Source organism: Narcine bancroftii, chromosome 3 (assembly GCF_036971445.1).
Source record: "Narcine bancroftii isolate sNarBan1 chromosome 3, sNarBan1.hap1, whole genome shotgun sequence".
Lineage (NCBI taxonomy): Eukaryota > Metazoa > Chordata > Chondrichthyes > Torpediniformes > Narcinidae > Narcine > Narcine bancroftii.
Window position 1 is genome coordinate 332092411 of NC_091471.1, and position 18256 is coordinate 332110666.

Genomic DNA, 18256 nt, shown 5'->3' on the forward strand with positions numbered 1-18256 from the left:
TCCTAATGACTTTTTTTCTCTGTTTTTAAAAATTTCCCAGTCCGCTGCTTTTCAAGTAATTTTTGTTACCCTGTCTGCCCTCCCTTTTGCTTTTGTTTTAGCTTTAACCTCTCTTGTTAACCATCTGCGCCATTTTACCATTCATAATTTTCCTTGGAATATATCTATCATGTGCTTTCCTTATTTCTTGTAGCAATATCAACCCATTCTGTTCTGCTGTCCCCCCATCTAGCTGACTTTTCCAGTCAACTTGGGGCAATTCCGTTCATCCCACTGAAATACTGACTCACCTGATGTCATTTTTTCCCTTTCAAATTGGAAGCTGAACTCCATCATGTTGTGATCACTACTTCCTAAGGGGTCCACAGCCTTTAAATCCCTAATCACCTCAGGTTCATTACACGTCACCCAATCCAAAACCACTGATCGTCTGGTGGGCTGATTGACCAGCTGTTCCAGAAAGCCATCCTTTGGGGATTCTATAAACGCTTTCCCCTGAGATCCTGCACCTTCCTGACCTTCCCAATCCCCTTTCATATTAAAATCTCCCATAATTATCTTGACCTTCTCCTTCGGACATGCTTTATCTAGTTCCAGCTGCATCCCGCAGTCCACGTCCCCGCTGGTGTTGGGGGGGAGGGGGTTCCGTATATTACAGCTCATAAGGTCTTTTTACCTTTGCCATTTCTTATTTCAACCCATGAAGATTCCACAATTTCTGTCCCTATGTCCCTTCTTTCAAGTGATTTAATAGCATTGTTTACAAGATGCTGAACTTACGCTGAATTAAACTTTTTAATCTTTATATCCATTTTTTAAAACTTTTACATAAACACTTTCTTAGCTTATATCACACACAATTTAACCAAGAGGATCAGGATCTCAACTTCATCCCAGTGCTCCACTGGAAGAGTTTAAGGCTGAATAACCTCCGTGGACAAGCTGTCACTCTGTAATGCTAAGAGACCTGGCTGAGGCTCTCCTTGGGGAGGCGCTGCCTTCTTCAGGAATACATCCAGTGTTGTTCGCCTTGTCTGCTTTTTCTACATATTTATGTCCAGTAACGCCTGCTGCGCCACATTCTCCATTTGGTATTGGCTGAACTCTATGGGACCGCGGATGAAGGATGTATATGTGGTTGGATGTTGCCTGGATGGATGTTAAGTGACACATACCTGTATTGTGATTTGCTTTTAACAGCAAGCACTTGTCAGTGGAAAGTGCCAGTTTTGGGTGGGGTGGGGGGGGGGGGGAGGGGGTGGGGGAGGGGATGGGTGCTGTCTTATACAAGGGGTATTGCTCAAAACCTACATTTTAGATGGAATTTCTGAGATTGTCCTATACATGAGTCATCCTATACAATGTCATATAAGGTACTCTGGACTGGGTCCATGGGTAATCTACAGTACAAAAACTAATATGAACTAGCTGATAAAACACAGGATTCTATTGACACTGTGGTTAAGTGAAAAAACACACAAATGCTGGAGAAACTCACCAGGTCAAGCAGTGCCTTAATGTAGCAAAGGTAAAGATACATCACCAACGTTTTGGGCTTGAGCCCGTCATCAAGGTGTGGGGGAACATGAGAGATGTCTGAACGAAAGGGTGAGGGAGGGGTGGTGAGGGTGGGAGATGATAGGTGGAGAGGGAGGGAGAGGACCGCAGGAAGGGGTTGGGGGGGGGGAGTCTAGGCTGGGTGGTGAGAGAAAGGAACTGGAATAACTAGTTAAAAAGGTGGGGGAGAACCAAAGCTGATTCGTGGAATGCAGTAAACTCGATGTTCATGCCCTGGGGTTGGAGGGCGCCCAAACGAAAAATTAGGTGTTGTTCCTTCAATCTATGGGTGTGTGGTAGGCTGCGCCAAAGGAAAACACAGGCACAATGCAGTTTGGGGCAACACAGCTTTATTCCACTCACATAAAGATAGTTGGCTGCTAGCTGCTTGCAGCAGTGATCCTGGGGAGAGAGAGAGAGAGGGGGTGGGCTCACGGCCCAAACCAGCTTTATACCATAGGCCTTCTAGGCCTACCTGGTGGTCGGATGTCATTAGGCCAGGTGCCATGTCTCTAGGCCACCTGTTGGCCGAGTGATGTACCACAGCGTATCATCACAGGGTGGTGGGGTGGGATAGTGTGAAAGGGCATGGACAGACATGTGAGCTTGAGAGTGTGACTCAGAATTGAAATGGTTGTCTACTGGGAGGTCACTGTTGTTGCAGATGGAGAGGAGGTGCTGGGCAAAGCGACACATGGGTGCATATGGTCACCCTGGGCTCACGGGCTGGAAGGGCCTGTTACTGTGCTGTATATTTAACTTAAAATACAATTGCACAAAAATGCTTTAGGATCTCAGCAGGACTATAGCTTTCCATGGATGCCACGTGACCTGCTGAGTTCTTCCCTTGTTCCAGATCTCCAGTATCTGCAGGCTTCCTGTTGAACCTCCTTAAAAACTCAGCTGCTTTCAGCAATCCCAAACGTATGATGGTCAATGCCTAATGCTCAGGCATATTTACCCAGGGGGCATCCTGTCATGCCTTCACAGTGTACTGCTCTACAGTTGCTGCCCTACTTGGCTTCTCCGATGCTTCCTCCCTCATAATCACTGAATGGGCTGCACATGTGGATGTAGGTCTCTCGTGCACATGCCTGTTATGGCACCTGCTCTCAGCATTACCATCCGTTTTTGCCTTTGTCAGTGAAAATGGCAAGGTGGAGGTTGGATGTGGGAATCAGTGGTTTGGGGCACCGAGAGTGAAAGGGGTGCTTTCTTTCTGAGGGATGCACGAGAGTCTGCTGATTCTTTGATGGTAGTGTGGAGGAACCCAGCCGGGTTCACAACATCCATGGGGGGGGGGGGGTGTGAAGATATATTACCGACATTTCAGGCCTGAGCCCTTCCTCTTGATATCGGCCATGCCAGCATTTATAGACCATCCTGAATTTCCCCTTAAGAAATGATGCAGGCACATTGGTGGTCAGGAGTCCCCGGTGGGCCAGAGCAGGAAAGGATACCCAATTTCCTTCCCCGCGCATTCAAACAGGTTGGAATTAGTCTTTAGCACCCCCATTTGATTTGAACTTAAATTCCCAACATTCCTGGTGGGACTGGATCCAGTAAAGGAATTAGTTCACAGGCTTGTACAATGCAAGCATGGAGCCTGAGCAGGTAGCAGTGTCAAGATAGGTTCTCCATTCTGTAGGCATGTCAGTGGACCAGCTCCTGTCACGTGTCTGTTTTGCTGTGGGTAAACAGCCCAGCCTCTGTTACTTCATGGATCAGGGAGTTGGCAAGGGCAGAGTATGTTGAGAAGCTGCTCATTCCAAATGACCTGGAATGATGCACTGACAGCAAGAAACGAACAAAGTCCGACTGCAGTCAATCTCACTTTCCTTTCCCCATGTGGACTTTGATATGCTAAGGCAGTATTTATGGCAGGCAACACTCCTTCCACGGACCATAACTTTAAGCACAGCACAGACGGACTGAATTCTCCAGCTCAACCCAGGCTGGGTTCATTTTCATGGAAGCAGCAAAAGAGGTGAAATCAGGTAATTGGAATCCGGGTGCTGATACTCACAGCTGTGGTTAGGGGATGGAGGTTGTGGCCTTCTCTGGATCTTGTCCAGAACTGATTAAATATTGTGTTTGTTTAATTCTGATATTGAAGCTGAGCAAGAGTTTTGTGCAAGACTTAACCTCGACGGGGCCCAGCCTTTGTTCAGAAAAATGCCAAACTCGTAAGTGAGATAGAATACAGGAGCTTTCATTTCAACAGTTAATAAATGACTTCATAAATTTTGAGAAGATGGGCCCAAATCAGAAAGTGCTGGATATTTTCCACAGGTCAGGCAGCGGCTGAGGGAGGAGAGGCGTCTCAGGACTGTAACCCTTCATCTCCTTGATTTTTCAGAGAAGATGGGAGGCAAATTTAAATGGTTGGAAGTGGGCAGGCTCACCTTCTGGATTTAATCAGGTCGTATGTCCATTGAGATGCTCAGTGAAGTTCATTCACTCACACGTAGCAGGAAGATCTCACTGTGATCTCGATGAGTGGATGGTCTCCACTGGGGAGTTATAGGGAGTCTGCAATTTGCCTTACTGTCACTCAGGCGAGGAGAATGATCTCAATACCCCAGCCAAATACATGCAATTAAGTGAGAGTCCGACTCAACCATGATACATTCCACAGTGGAGAAGCTTGCTAAAGTCTTGTGTGGAATGGGTGAGGCACCAGGCAGTGCCTGGTATAAATGTAACCACACCCCAGAGGAATGGAATTGGGGATGGAAATAGGGTGAAACAAGGAGGGATTGAGCAAATGGGTAGGAAATAGTGCATTGGGCACTGGGATATGCGTTAGTGAAAGTCTGATACTTGAGGTTTCTGTCTTTAGCTAATCAAGACACCGTGGATTCAAAGAATACATTCAAGGTCCAAGAGACGAGGAGGAGCGGTGAGAATGGTGAGTCCTTACACTATCTGTTCTTACCCTGCGGCTCGTTCTTTGCAAAATGGCACCAGGTGTTTCATACATTTTTAAAATCAGAGCTGGGACTTTTGGAGCGCAGAAGGATGAGGGGAGACAAGATTATGAGGTGGACAGCCAGCGCCTGTTTCCCAGGGCAGGAACAGCAAACACCAGACATACATACAAATTGAAGGGAAGGAAGTTTAGGGGAGACATTAGGGGTATGTTTTTAGGCACAGAGTTGTGGGGGCCTGGAATGCCTTGCCAGGGATGTTGGTGGAGGCTGGAACATTGGGGCATTTAAGAGACTCTGATACAGACACATGGATGAAAGAAAAATAGGGGGTCACAGGGTAGGGAGGGTTTAGTAATTTTTTAAAGGAATATATGGGTCAGCACAACGTTGAGGGCCAAAGGGCCTGTGCTGGGCTGTAGTGTTCCATATTCTATGATGGGCAACAAAAAGGTTATGAGGTGAGGAGAAACTTCTCATCCAGAGGGTGAACAATCTTCAGATTGAACTATTCATTTGCTAAACATTTCCCAACATGATCTTGATGGATTTTTCAATATTAAGGAGATTTAAAAGCAGCAGTGAAGCTGGTGTGAAGTGTGATGTGGTGCCTGGGATATGGGTGACCTAAAGAGTTAAGAATCATCCACATTTGTCATGGCTACAGAGAGATACTGGACCTCTTGCATTCCTGTAAAGTTGTTTCCGCACCCCCCCCCCTCCCCACTGCCCCACCGACCCCCGAGCCACGTCAGGGTTTCCATCAATAAATACCTCGCATTTTCTGTGATTATCTTCTGATCATTCTAATGTTCTCTGATAAAGAAAGCGGGAGTCTCTTCTCAGGGGTCAGATAATGTGGACTTCAGTGCAGTCTCATTCTGCAGTTTCATTTGGCTGTGTGTTGCCAGACAAGCTGAGAGACTTTATTTCTGATCATTTATCTGAGAGTGTGTTGAGGGGAGGGAATGGTGTTGAAACCTTCAACTTTGTTGCTGGTGATTTGGGACGGGCCGATGGAGGGGGCAGAACAAGTTGGGAAGTCCAAGCAGCCTTTAGTACCTGTCAGGGTTAGGGGCATCTGGTCATCCTGCCAGTATGCTGCTTGCTTCTGCTGTATTCTACTAGGTGCCAATGCTTGGACCAGGGTGGTCTTCTGCTCTTCTATCTAATGACCAAACTGTATCAGGAGAAGATTCTCCTTTGGAGTTTGACTTCCTTCCTCCCTCTTTGCCAATCATTCCTTTAGAGGATTGCGTAAAAAGATCCTGGCAATGAAATCACTCGGGGAATCTTGAGAATGATCTGATCCTCCTGGGTGGCTCGTCAATCCGAGTAGAAGTTCTTCTCTGTCTAGTCTCCACACTCCAGGGTTAGAGCACATTGCATGAGGGAGAGCCAGCATTGAAATTGGGTTTAAATGAGAGCGGGCAGCTGGGTTGGTGTAGTGGTTAGGGCAAAGTTATAACATCGCCAGGGATCGAGACCAGGATTCGAATCCTGCTCCATGCTGGATGTGCACCAGAGTGATTGGAGGCTCGTGAAATGTTCTCTCATACTCAGGGAGTCACAGGTACAAGGCCAACGCTTTTATAAACAGAAGAAGCTGGAAACACTCAGCAGGTCAGGCAGCATCGATAAATTACTGATGTTTATTGTCATATACATTATACAATGCACACTGAAATTCTGACCTGCTGCAGCCGGACAGACTCCAATAAAGAAACACTATAATTAAAAACTGACAATCAATACATGAGATAGATAGATAATAAATATTCACCTCCTGCTGAGGTGCCAGAACAGTCCATGATTAGTACGGCAAAGGGGAGCTTCAAGAGTGTGATAGCTGTTGGAAAGAAGCTGTTCTTGATCCAAAAGGTGCTGGTCTTCAGGCTTCTGTACCTTCTCCCGAAGGTAGTGGTAAGAAGGGATTGTGACCGGGGTGATCGAGGCCATTTATGATGTTTAAAAGAAACAGAGCCAATATTGGAATGCATTCTGCAAGTATAATAAAGGGTAACTCAGGAGACAGTTCCCTTGAAGGTTGATGGGAGAGGTCTTAAGTTAATATTTCTCAACTGTATTTGCCATGGAGAAAGTCAGGGAAGCGAGAGGGTTCAGGAAAATGAATAGTGAAATCTTGAGTCATGTTCGCATTGTAAAAAGGGAGGAGCTGGTAGTCTTAAAGTGGATGACGGTGGGTAAATTCCCCAGGGCCCGACCAAGAGCATGCTTGGATGTCATGGGAAGCTAGGCAAGGAATTGTTCTGGCCCTAGCAAAGATATTTGTATGTCAAAAAACAAAATGCAGGAGAAGCTCAGCAGGTCAAACAGCAACCTTCAAGTAGAGATACGTAACCAGCGTTTTAGGCTTGAGCTCTTCATCAAAACACAAGAAGATATTTGTATCGTCATTAACCACAGATGAGGTGCCGGAAGACTGGAGGGGGGAACTAATGCTATACTTCAAGAAGAGCTGCAAACACAAGCCAGGAAACTACAGGCCGAAGAGCCCAACATCAGAGGTGGGAAAGTTACTGGAGGGGTCTCTGAGGGACAGAATCTACCAGAGGTAGATTAGGACAGTGGGACTCAACCTTTTTTATCCACTCAGACTCCACCTGAAGTCATCCCTTCCTAACCACAAAGCCCCTATGGCACGGTATGTGAGTGGGGAAAAAAGGGTTGAAAACATTGCATTAGGGAAAGTCAGCATGGAAATTGGGTTTAAATGAGGAGTGGTTGGCGTAGTGGTTAGGGCGAAATTATAACGTCACCAGTGATCGGGACCAGGGTTTGAATCCTGTGCTGTCTGTAAGGAGTTTGTGCGTTCTCCCCGTGTCTGTGCATGGGTTTTCCCCGGGGTCTCTGGTTTCCTCCCACCATTCAAAATGTACTGGGGGGGAGGGGGTGTTGGTTAATTGGGTGTCATTGGGTGGCATGGGCTCGTGGGTTGAAATGGCCTGTTACCATGCTGTATGTCCAAATTTAAATTTAAGAAGAAACAAAAATTTAAATTAAAAATTTAATTCTGAGGAGATGATAAAGGATTGATGAGGACAGTGTGGCGCGCATTGTTTTGTAGACTAGTCCAGAAGGTTCGATCACATGAGATTAAAAGTGAACTGGCCAATGAGTCACAAAATTGGCTTGGTGACAGAGGGTGATGGGGAAGGGTTGTTACTAAGGTTGGAGATCTGTGACCAGTGGTGTGCCACAGGGACCAGTACTGGGTCCACTGGTGATTGGAGTCTATACATTTACGCCAAAATTAGTGACATAGTGGAGAGTGAAGAGGGTTGTCGAAGATTACAATAACAATGAGATCAACTGGAGAAACAAACCAAGGCGCAGCAGATGGAATACAACTCAGGCATGTGAGGGTATTGTATTTTGGGAAGTTAAACCAGGGTAAACCACAGTGAATGGCTGGGCTCAGGAGAGAGTGATAGAACAGAGTGACCTTGGGGTACAGGTACAGAGTTCCCTCAAAGTGGTGAAGAAGGCGTTTGCCACACTTGCTTTCATCAGACAGGGCAATGAGTACCAGAGTTGGGACTTCATTTAGTCCTGTACAAGATGTTGGTGAGACCGCACTTGGAGAATTGTGCTCTATTCTGGTCACCAAGCAATGTCATTAGGCCTGAAAGGGTGCAGACAAGATTCACAAGGATTTTACCAGGACCTGAGGGCTTGACCTGTAAGGAGACATTAGAGAAACTGAAAGAGTGCAGGAGGCTGAGGTGTGACCTTTTAAAGCTATGTAAAATCACGAGGGACTTAGATAAGGTGAATGGTCGCAGTCTCTTTTACCCAGGGTAGGGGAGGGCACACATTTAAGGTGTGAGGGAAGAGATTTAAAGAGAACCTGAGAGGCAACATTTTCACACAGTGGGTGCTGGGAATAGAGTATGAGGTGCCAGTGGTTGGGCCGGGTACAATTAGGACATTTAAAAGATACTTGGACAGGTACATAGCTGGGAAAGCGAGAAAGCCAATTTGTTTTAACTTTCCAAGAGGGGGCGGAGCGATGGGGAGGGCAAAGGAAAAATCTCTGATAGGGTGGGGCCTGGGTTGATAAGCTGTTTTTCAGCTATCTGATAGACTAATGAGGGTAGGTAGAAGGAGCGAGCAAATGAACAAGGGGACATATAAAATGTGAGCTGTCATGGGAAATTGAAACTGAAGGCAGATTTATAGAAATGCCCGGCAGATCAGGCAATGTCTGTGGAGAAGGGGAAAGAACTAAGTAAATATGACAGATGGATAACCAAACAGTAGAATTTGTCTCTCCTGGACACGGATGTTGTTGAATTTCACATTGAGTTTGTAAGGCTACAATGTGCCCAGAAGAAAGTTGGGTTGTTGTTCCGCAAGCTTATGTTTAGCCTCACTATAAGGTCAAGAAGTTACATCAGGTCAGAGTGGGATGGGGAATGAAAGTGACAGGCAACTAGAAGCTCAAGGTTTCCCTTGAAGACTGAACTGTGCAAAGCAATCATCCACGTGCCGAGGAGACCCACGTCGTGACCACTGACTGCTGCAATGTGCTAGATTGGTAAAAATGCAAATTTCATCTGGGTCCCTGCATGGTGGGAAAGGAAGTGGTAAAAGGACAGGCAGTGTACCTCCAGTGGTGGTGTGGGGAATTGTGTACCTCCAGTGGATGGTGTGGGGAAGGTCCATGAGAAGGGAATTGTGTACCGTCAGTGGTTGGTGTGGGGAAGGCCCATGAGAAGGGAATTGTGTACCACCAGTGGTGGTGTGGGGAAGGCTCATGAGAAGGGAATTGTGTACCACCAATGGTGGTGTGGGGAAGGTCCATGAGAAGGGAATTGTGTACCACCAGTGGGTGGTGTGGAGAAGGTACATGAGAAGGGAATTGTGCACCACCAGTGGTTGGTGTGGGGAAGGTCCATGAGAAGGGAATTGTGAACCACCAGTGGTTGGTGTGGGGAAGGCCCATGAGAAGGGAATTGTGTACCACCAGTGGTGGTGTGGGGAAGGTCCATGAGAAGGGAATTGTGTACCACCAATAGGTGGTGCGGGGAAGGTCCATGAGAAGGGAATTGTGTACCACCAGTGGGTGATGTGGGGAAGGTCCATGAGAAGGGAATTGTGTACCACCAGTGGGTGGTGTGGGGAAAGTCCATGAGAAGGGAATTGTGCACCACCAGTGGTGGTGTGGGGAAGGCCCATGAGAAGGGAATTGTGTACCACCAGTGGGTGGTGCGGGGAAGGTCCATGAGAAGGGAATTGTGTACCACCAGTGGGTGGTGTGGGGAAGGTCCATGAGAAGGCAATTGTGTACCACTAGTGGGTCATGTGGGGAAGGTCCATGAGAAGGGAATTGTGTACCTCCAGTGGGTGGTGTGGGGAAAGTCCATGAGAAGGGAATTATTTATCTCCATTGGATGGTGTGGGGAAAGTCCGTGAGAAGGGTATTATTGGTGGGGAAGGAAGAGTATATCGGCAAGTCATCCAGGGTATGGCCCCTTTGGAATGGTGATGAGGTGGTGGGTTGAGGTGGGGGTGCACCAGGTGGTGGAAAATCAGCAAAGGTGGTAAAAATTGTGACAATTAACTTATTGAATGTGGAGACTAGTGGGGGAATGTTCCGAGCTGTCCTTAGCCCGTCTTGGAGCACAGATCAGAGCTTCAGAAAATAGATATGATGTGGTCAATAGCTGTTTCCACCAAGGGGGAAGAAAAGTCACGGTTAACATTTTTTGATGCACCTCTGTGGACAGCTTTTCACAGATACACAGAGATGGAGGAACTGTGAATGGAGCCCTTAGTGGAGATAGGGTATGGAGTCACAACGAAGGCAGGCTTGTAATGGGTGTTTATAACCAGCCTGTCCCCAACGATGGAGATGGAGAAAGGGAAGAGTCAGAGATGAACCATTGGAAAGGTTGACCAGGATGAAAACTGCCATCAATATTGGAAACAGTGTGTTTGGTTTGTGTCTAAATGCAGGAAGCAGCAGTCAAACTGCTGTCGTCAATGTACCAAAAGAAGATTTGAGAGGGGTGGGCGGGGGGGGGCAACTTGAGTTGGAGTGGAACAAAATCTGTTCCAGGTATCTCAGCTTTAACTGTTGGCTATAAGATGCAGCTGAATTTGGATAGTTTGCTTGTCATTTGAAGGAGACCAGTTCATTCCTGGTGGAAGACAGCCCATGAAGGAATTATTTCTCATCCAGTTTGCACTTCTGGCAGAAAGTGCACCTAGCGCCTTCTTCTTACAACTGGTTGTCTGCTTCTGCTAGGTCTCAGTAGTCCCTTTCAACTGCTGTGTAAAATGAGGTTAACCAGGCAATTTGCAGGGTGAACGTCCCATTTATGCGGCGTTTGAAAGGGTCCAACCTGGTCAATGCCATCGGAACCCAACCGGGTCCCTGACCTACCTCAGAGGACCTAATTAAACTTACCTAGGGTCACGTCCATGGATGATTCGAACAGGAAAATGGCCGACCTGCTTATTCCGGCGATATCAGCACTTGCGTGCGTGCGTCACCAGACAGTTAGCATCTGAACATCCAGCAGTACTTCCGGTGAATGTGTGACGTGCCATTGTGGGGGAAGGATCCCCCTAAATTGCTGGGCTGGCAGTTTAATGGGTTGATCCCCCTACAATTTAAAAGGTGGTTCCAGCACCTTTGCCCCAGTAATCACACTGGGTCCCAGGAGGGCTGCCCAGGGGCTGCAGTTTAAAAGGGGCTAGCGAGGGTGGCGATGTGAGAGCAGCTGAGTTCCCAGACTATGAAAGCAGAGACATCTCTGGTCTGTCATCAAGGATTCCTGTTGTTGCAGGCACCCACCTTCACAGGAAGGAGTGTGTGGTTTGGAGTCATGTAATCCTTGAGTCAGAATGTGAGGCGCCTGGTACATGTCAGCTATCACACAGAATTCATAGGGGGAAGTTTTGCTTCATTGGGTAGGGAGAACAAGACAACTGGGGGCAAACTCTGCTGAATGGATCTACGCACACACACACTCAAACACACCCCTCCACACACATACAAACAAACACACCACCTCCACACATACACACACACACCCCCTCCACACACATACAAACACACCCCTGCACACATACACACACACCCCTCCACACACATACAAACAAACACACCCCTCCACACACACACACAACCCTCCACACACACACACACACCCCTCCACACACATACACACAAACACACTCACACACACACACACACACCCCTCCACACACATACACACAAACACACCCCTCCACACACACACACACACACACACACACACACACACACACACACACACACACACACATACATGTGCAGGACAGGACTGTCAGTTGCATTAACGTATTCACGCACATGTGGTCTCATACTTCGTCCCCCTCACTATCCACAAACCATTCTTGTGAACACTCCCCTCCATCTATCATCTACTCCATCCCTGACCCTATCTGTGACCCCCATCACAAACCCCATTGATCCTATCACCGACCCCATCCCTGACCCTCTCTGTCCCATTCCCGACCCTACCCCATCCCACCCCATCCCGACCCATTCCGACCCATCCCTGATCCTCCCTGTCCCATTCCCGACGCTATTCCTGACCCTACCCCATCCCGACCCATCCCTGACCCTCCCTGTCCCATTCCCGACCATATCCTGACCCTACCCCATCCTGACCCATCCCTGACCCTCCCTGTCCTATCCCTGACCCTACCCCATTCCAACCCATCCCAGACCCCTATCCATGATTCTATGCCTGACCCCAACCCCATCCCTAACCTCTTTGCTCTGATTTCCTCCCATATTTCTTACCATATGGGATTCGTGGGTTGATTTGGTCACGTGGGTATTTGGGCGTAGGCTGGAAGGACCTGTTATTGTGCTGTTATCTAAATATAAAGAGAACCCCACAATGTTTTCTTTCACATAACGTACACCGCCAACTAATGCAATTCCATTTCCTTCCCCAGAATATTGGACTGCTTGAGATCCCAGTGGAGCTGGCTGTTCTGTTACAGCAGGCTGAGGGTAAGTCTACACCCATGGACAATGCTTTGTGCAAGGTTTGGGGGAGATTGGCAACGTCCCCTTTCACTTGTGTGTGAGTATCTTAGAAAATCCAACCCAGACTGTTAGCTGTGTACAAAGAGAAGCTGGAGGATCTCAATGGGCCAGGTGGATCCATGGGGAAAAATAGTCAGTCAAGGATTCAGGTCAGGACCCTCTCTTGAGATGGATAATGATCATTTCTCCTCATGGATGCTGCCTGGCCTGCCGAGTTCCTCCGGCTTCTCTTCCTTCACTCAGGTCTCCGGCATCTACCGTCTTTGTGTTCCTCTATTCACCACAGTCCCTCCAAACAGCAATCCCCACCCTCCTCCCCCAGTGGTAACCTACTGATGCCCCCACTCAGCCGTAGCACCCAGCCCTTACAGAGCTGCTCTTACTACAGTCTTTCATATGCATCCAGAAATATGTGTGGTTACTCTGGCAAGAAGTTCAAATCTCATCACAGCATCCAGGGAACTTAAAAAAAAATACTTGGTGTCATAAGTTCGACCATGAAATGACCAGATTGACCTAAAACCTCACCTGGCTTCTAAAAACCTATATCTGAGCAATGTCGGTCTCCAGACCTAAAGCCATGCAGTTGATCCTTAACTGCTCTCTAAGATGTATGAGTGAGCGATTCAGTTTCAGTAAAGATGGGGAATTAATCTCCAGTATCTTGTCCCGGTCACCTGCATCCACTCAAGTCAACCTGCTCCCTCCTCTTACCATTGTGATAGTATGGGATCCTATCACCTCTGTATATATTTACATATAGTAGTAGTGATTAGCTGAGAGTCGTAGCCACATCTACTGGCCAGGTCATAAAGGGCTGCACCTAACCAGACCCAGGTCAGTCTGGACTGGTCGACCACGATGAACTACGCTCCAGTCTTTTGGTAATAAAAGCTTTGGTTTGAATCTACAAGTCTTTGAGTCATTCGACGCGCTACAACCCCTGACTTCTGCTGTTTGTTGACTCTTTTCTGAAGAGTTGATCAAGGCAATTGACGAGGACAAGGCATTGGCTATTTTCTGCGTGGACTTTGGGAGGGGGGGGCAGAACAATTGGAAACAAAATGAGCTTGGCATGAGGAGTCAGAGGGTGAGAGTGAAGGGTTGCTTTTCAGATTGAAGACGTGTGATCAGTGGTGTGCCAATGCTGGGTCCACTGTTGTCCGTCATCTATATTCACGACGGCACAGTTGACGTAGCAGTTAGTGCAACACCTTTACAGAGCCAGCAATCGGGACCAGACTGGGGTTCGAATCCCGCTCTGTCCGTTAGGATTTTGTATGTTCTCCCTGTGTCTGTCTGCGTTTTACCCAGGGCCTCTGGTTTCCTCCCACCCTTCAAAAACTGTAGGTTAATTGGGTGGCACAGGCTCGTGGTCTGAAAGGCCTGTTACTGTGCTGCATGTCTGAACTTAGAAAATAAATAAATAAATAGATTTAAATCATTTTACGATGGTTCGTAAGATTGGGGATGCCAACAAAATGATGGTAGTGGACAGCGAAGATGGTTTTATGAATCTACAACAGGATCAACTGAGAAAGTGGGTCAAAGAATGGCAGATGGAATTTACCTTGGATGAAAGTTGTGTGAAGTTGGATAATTTACACATACCGCACAGTAAATGGGCCATTCCGGCCCACGGGCCAATGCTGCCCAATTACACCCCATTAACCTACACCCCCCCCGGTACATTTCGAACGGTAGGAGGAAACCGGAATCCCGGGTAAAACCCGCACAGACGTGGGAGAAGGTACAAACTCCTTACAGACAACGTGGGATTCGAACTCCGGTCCCTGGTGCTGTAACAGCGTTGCGCTAATCACTACGCCAACCATGTGCTCCCGTGGAGTGAAGTTATTGTCATATACATTGTACAATGTATGTATGCACCGGAATTCTTACTTGCTGCAGTTGAACAGTTATTTCATTAAAAACTACAATAGTATACATTAAATTTAAAATAAAGATTGATAATAAATATTCACATTACCATTGTGCACGACGTAAGTGGCATTGCAGTCGAGCAGACAGTCCTTTTGTGGTGTCAGAGCAGTCCATGATTAGTGTAACAAGGGGAGGTTCAAGAACCTGATAGCCATTGAAAAGAAACTGTTCCTGAACATAGAGGCGCAGGTTAAATGAAAGCAGGAGACTGTTACAGAACAGAAACCGGGCTTACAAGTTAATAGTTCATTGAAAGTGATAACTCAGACATTTGCACACTTACCTCCATTGATTAGGGCATTGAGGCAGTAACCATGACAACGCATTAGTGAAACTGCACTTGGAATTTTATACATAGCTCTGATCATTCATCTGCAGGAAGGGATGGGGAAAAATTCACAAGGGTGGTACTGGGTCTGGAGGGCTTGAGTCTCGCCTGGGGCTACTCTCTCTGGAGTGCGGGTGACCGAGTAGTAACAAAGAGGACGCAGATAAGATCTCAAGTCTTTTTCCCGGGGTCGAGGAGGCGAAGATTAGAAGAAATAGATTAAAAGCCAGAGGGAAAAGATTGAAAAGGTTCCCTCGGATAACTGTTTCACACAGCTGACAGAGGAAGTTGCAGAAGTGGGAACAATTGTAATGTTAAAATAAATTTAGACAGGTTCGTAGATAGGAAAGACTCAAGGGGATAATGGGCTTAACTGGCTGAAACAGGCAATGGCTGGCATGGACATGTGCAGTGCGCTGAGGTAGCAGCGAGCAAGCACAAAACTCGAAAGACTGTACAACAGGCTTTATTCCAGTAAAAGTCTGAACACCAGTTCAAGCCCTGGTGGCTCCTGTGTGACTGGCTCAGGAGGGGCCGGCTCAGGTTTATATTCAGGTCGGCTGATTGATAGCTGGCCAGGTGGAGTCAGCCCCTTAGGGGGTCTATTCAGGTCGGCTGATTGATAGCCGGCCAGGTGGAGTCAGTCCCTTAGGTGGTCTTCCTGCGGGCATAGAGATCACCCCCTGCAGTCGGCTGGCGGTCGTATAACCACAACACATAGGGCTGCATTGTGCTTCGGTGACTCTATCCCTGCTCACCACTGAGTTGACCACTCGTTGGGGTTGCCCTGATCTAGCAAGTGGTTTGGATGGCTAGGGTTTAGGGTTTGGAATGGGGGATAGGCAGCTTGGATGGTTGTTTGGATGGGGCAGGGTGTTGTCAGAAGGTGGGGATTTTGGAGAATGGCAGATTGGGGAATCAGGGCATTGGTGATGGGGTAGGTGGAATGTGGGAATGTAGGTGGAGAGGCAGTACACTCCTGTAGTACTGACTTAAATCTCATCATCCCAAGCTTCTGAAAAAAGGAGCTGCTCAAGGAATCCCAAGTCAGAATCACCGGCATATCCCATGTCGGAAAATGAACTGAAGCAGTGGGTGGAGAGGGTCTCAGAAATAGGGTCGATGAGAGAGTGCGCAGGAAATGGAAGAGCAGCCCCCAGTGGCCTCACTGACCCGATGAGGGAGTGAGTGATTCCGCGCGAAGCTCCCAGCTGATTCTGCAGCTCGATCTGACATTAAGGTCGCTCCTCACCATTTTGATGTCACCATTTATTAACAGAAAAACCACACCTTATTTTCCTTCCTGAATCACTTCCTGGAATGTAAATTACCTCTGCATATTCACTTCTCAACCTTGATCGCCTTGCAATCACATGCATTTACAAAATACAATGCTGTGTTTGTATATTCAGAAGTTGGAAGCATCAGAGAATTTTGGGACTAGAATTTCTTCATTTGAAGTGGAATTCATGTGGAGTTGAATGCCAATATTTTTGAGCTCTGTGGGACTGTCTTTCAGAATGTAGTTTTGTTGCAACGTGGGATGGACTGCATCTTGCTTTAGACAGAGAAATACGTTTGCTGATTTGGAATATGGAGTGTCTATTTGGGCATTGATTGGGCAATGTGTGGATTATCTGTGTGGGATGTTTGGAGAATGGCAGGGAGCAGTTTTTGAGAATAGAATATCACTATTGGGGTGCACTGTCGGTCAGAAGTGAACACATAAAAACCACAAGTCTGTACAACAGGCTTTATTCGACGTAAAACTCCGCAAAGCCAGCTGTGAGTAATGCCGCTGTGAGCTCTGAAAGTGACTTTGAAGGGCCGGCTCAGGCTTATATCCCGGAGGGTGATTGACACCCGATTGGGTGGGGCTTGGTCCATTCAGGTTGGCTGATTGACAGCCGGCCAGGTGTTGTCTTGTCCCCGTGCTCTTCTGCAGGTACAGAGGTTTCTCCCTGCAGTAGGCCAGTGGTGGACTACCATGTATATTTGAGGATCAGAAAACCCTTGTCCTTGTAGAGGGAAGGGCAGTAGGGACATGACATTGTGAGACGTAAATACTGTGGATGTGTGGAATGAAATGATTTAAAGACTAAAATTAGTGTCTTTTGTGCATGTAGTGTACGTATTTCAGGAATGGAATGACAGCTGCATTTGCAAAGTGGAACATTTAGGAATGGGATTCCTACCTCCTGTCAAACGTGGAATGTCTGTGTGTCTCAGGAAAGGACCGTTAGTGGGGTTTTTTTTGGTACAGGATGTCTATTAATGCAGTGAAGTATTGTGCACTTGTTCAGAGATTTGCTGTAAAATTTGATATCCGTTGTATCCACAGAGGGCCGTGGATCTGTGGAACTCACTGCCGCATACAGCAGTGGAAGCCAGATCACTGGGAGTATTTAAACAGGGAAAAGACAAGTATCTCATTAGTGAGGGCATCAAGGGATATGGGGAAAAGGCCAGAAATTGGAACTAGTGTAGATTTACGGAACAGGCTCGATGGGCCGAGTGGCATGCTTCCGTTCCTTTGTCTTGTGATGTTGTGAAAACGTCCAAAAGGGTTTTTTTGATGTAAAAATGAATGTGCATTCCGTTTATTTTTGTCTGCCTTCCCTGACACCACGCTCTTTCTGTCCATTTCATGGATCTTTGGCTGGGATACTTGAATCACCAGTATTGATACTGTTGCCGACGCTACTGTTTTTTTTCTCCCCCAGCAAGTACTCCACCATTCGAGAATCAGGTGACGGAGATTTCCCCGCCACAAGTCAGGGCCATCATCAATCACTCGCTCCCTGCAGATGTGGATGACTACCCCTTCAGTAAATTCATCAATGACCATTTCCAGGTACAGTAAGAGACAAGAACTGCTGGCAGTGAGAGGGGTAAACTTGGGGCTTACAGGAAAGGAGAATCTTCAGACTCAGACCTGGAGTGTTGGTTGTGGGCACTTGAATTTGAACTGCATCGGTTTGACTGTACCAGGAATCCTGTATGACTCTTGATGGTCAGAGAGCAAAGCTATGGAGATTCATGTGGCAAGTTCTGCAGTTCCGATCCAGTGAGGACTTCATAAATCATGCCTTTCAAAATCTTTTCACCCTGTTGAAGGGTAATCTTTTCAACCACATGATAGATCAAACCCTTGACAAATTTCCTGAGATATTTTGGCTTACGCCAATGTTGAAGTCACTGTCTGTGAAGATTGGTATCAAACAGAACATGAAGGGGCAAATTAGTCAGGCAAAATCAAAGCTTCAAAGGAAAATATTCCAGGATCCACCCTTGAGAATGATGCTGTCAAAGGGATTATTTCATAATGGCATACTTCCTTTCCGATACATCAACCAGGAGGAAAAATCAATCATTCACCACAAACCAAGCATTGCCAGATTTAAATCTTGCCGAGAGATAACA

General features: G+C 47.1%; 1 protein-coding gene across 7 annotated transcripts in view; it reads left to right on the plus strand.

The window, feature by feature from the left end:
- Positions 1 to 18256, plus strand: part of myo15b (myosin XVB) — a 248999-nt gene that overhangs the window by 115222 nt on the left and 115521 nt on the right. For all 7 annotated transcript variants that reach the window (XM_069929307.1, XM_069929308.1, XM_069929309.1 and 4 more), the window contains 3 exons: positions 4400 to 4468; positions 12468 to 12525; positions 17557 to 17687. In XM_069929307.1, coding sequence (XP_069785408.1) covers positions 4400 to 4468; positions 12468 to 12525; positions 17557 to 17687 — 258 coding nt within the window. The remainder of the gene's footprint in view (positions 1 to 4399; positions 4469 to 12467; positions 12526 to 17556; positions 17688 to 18256) is intronic.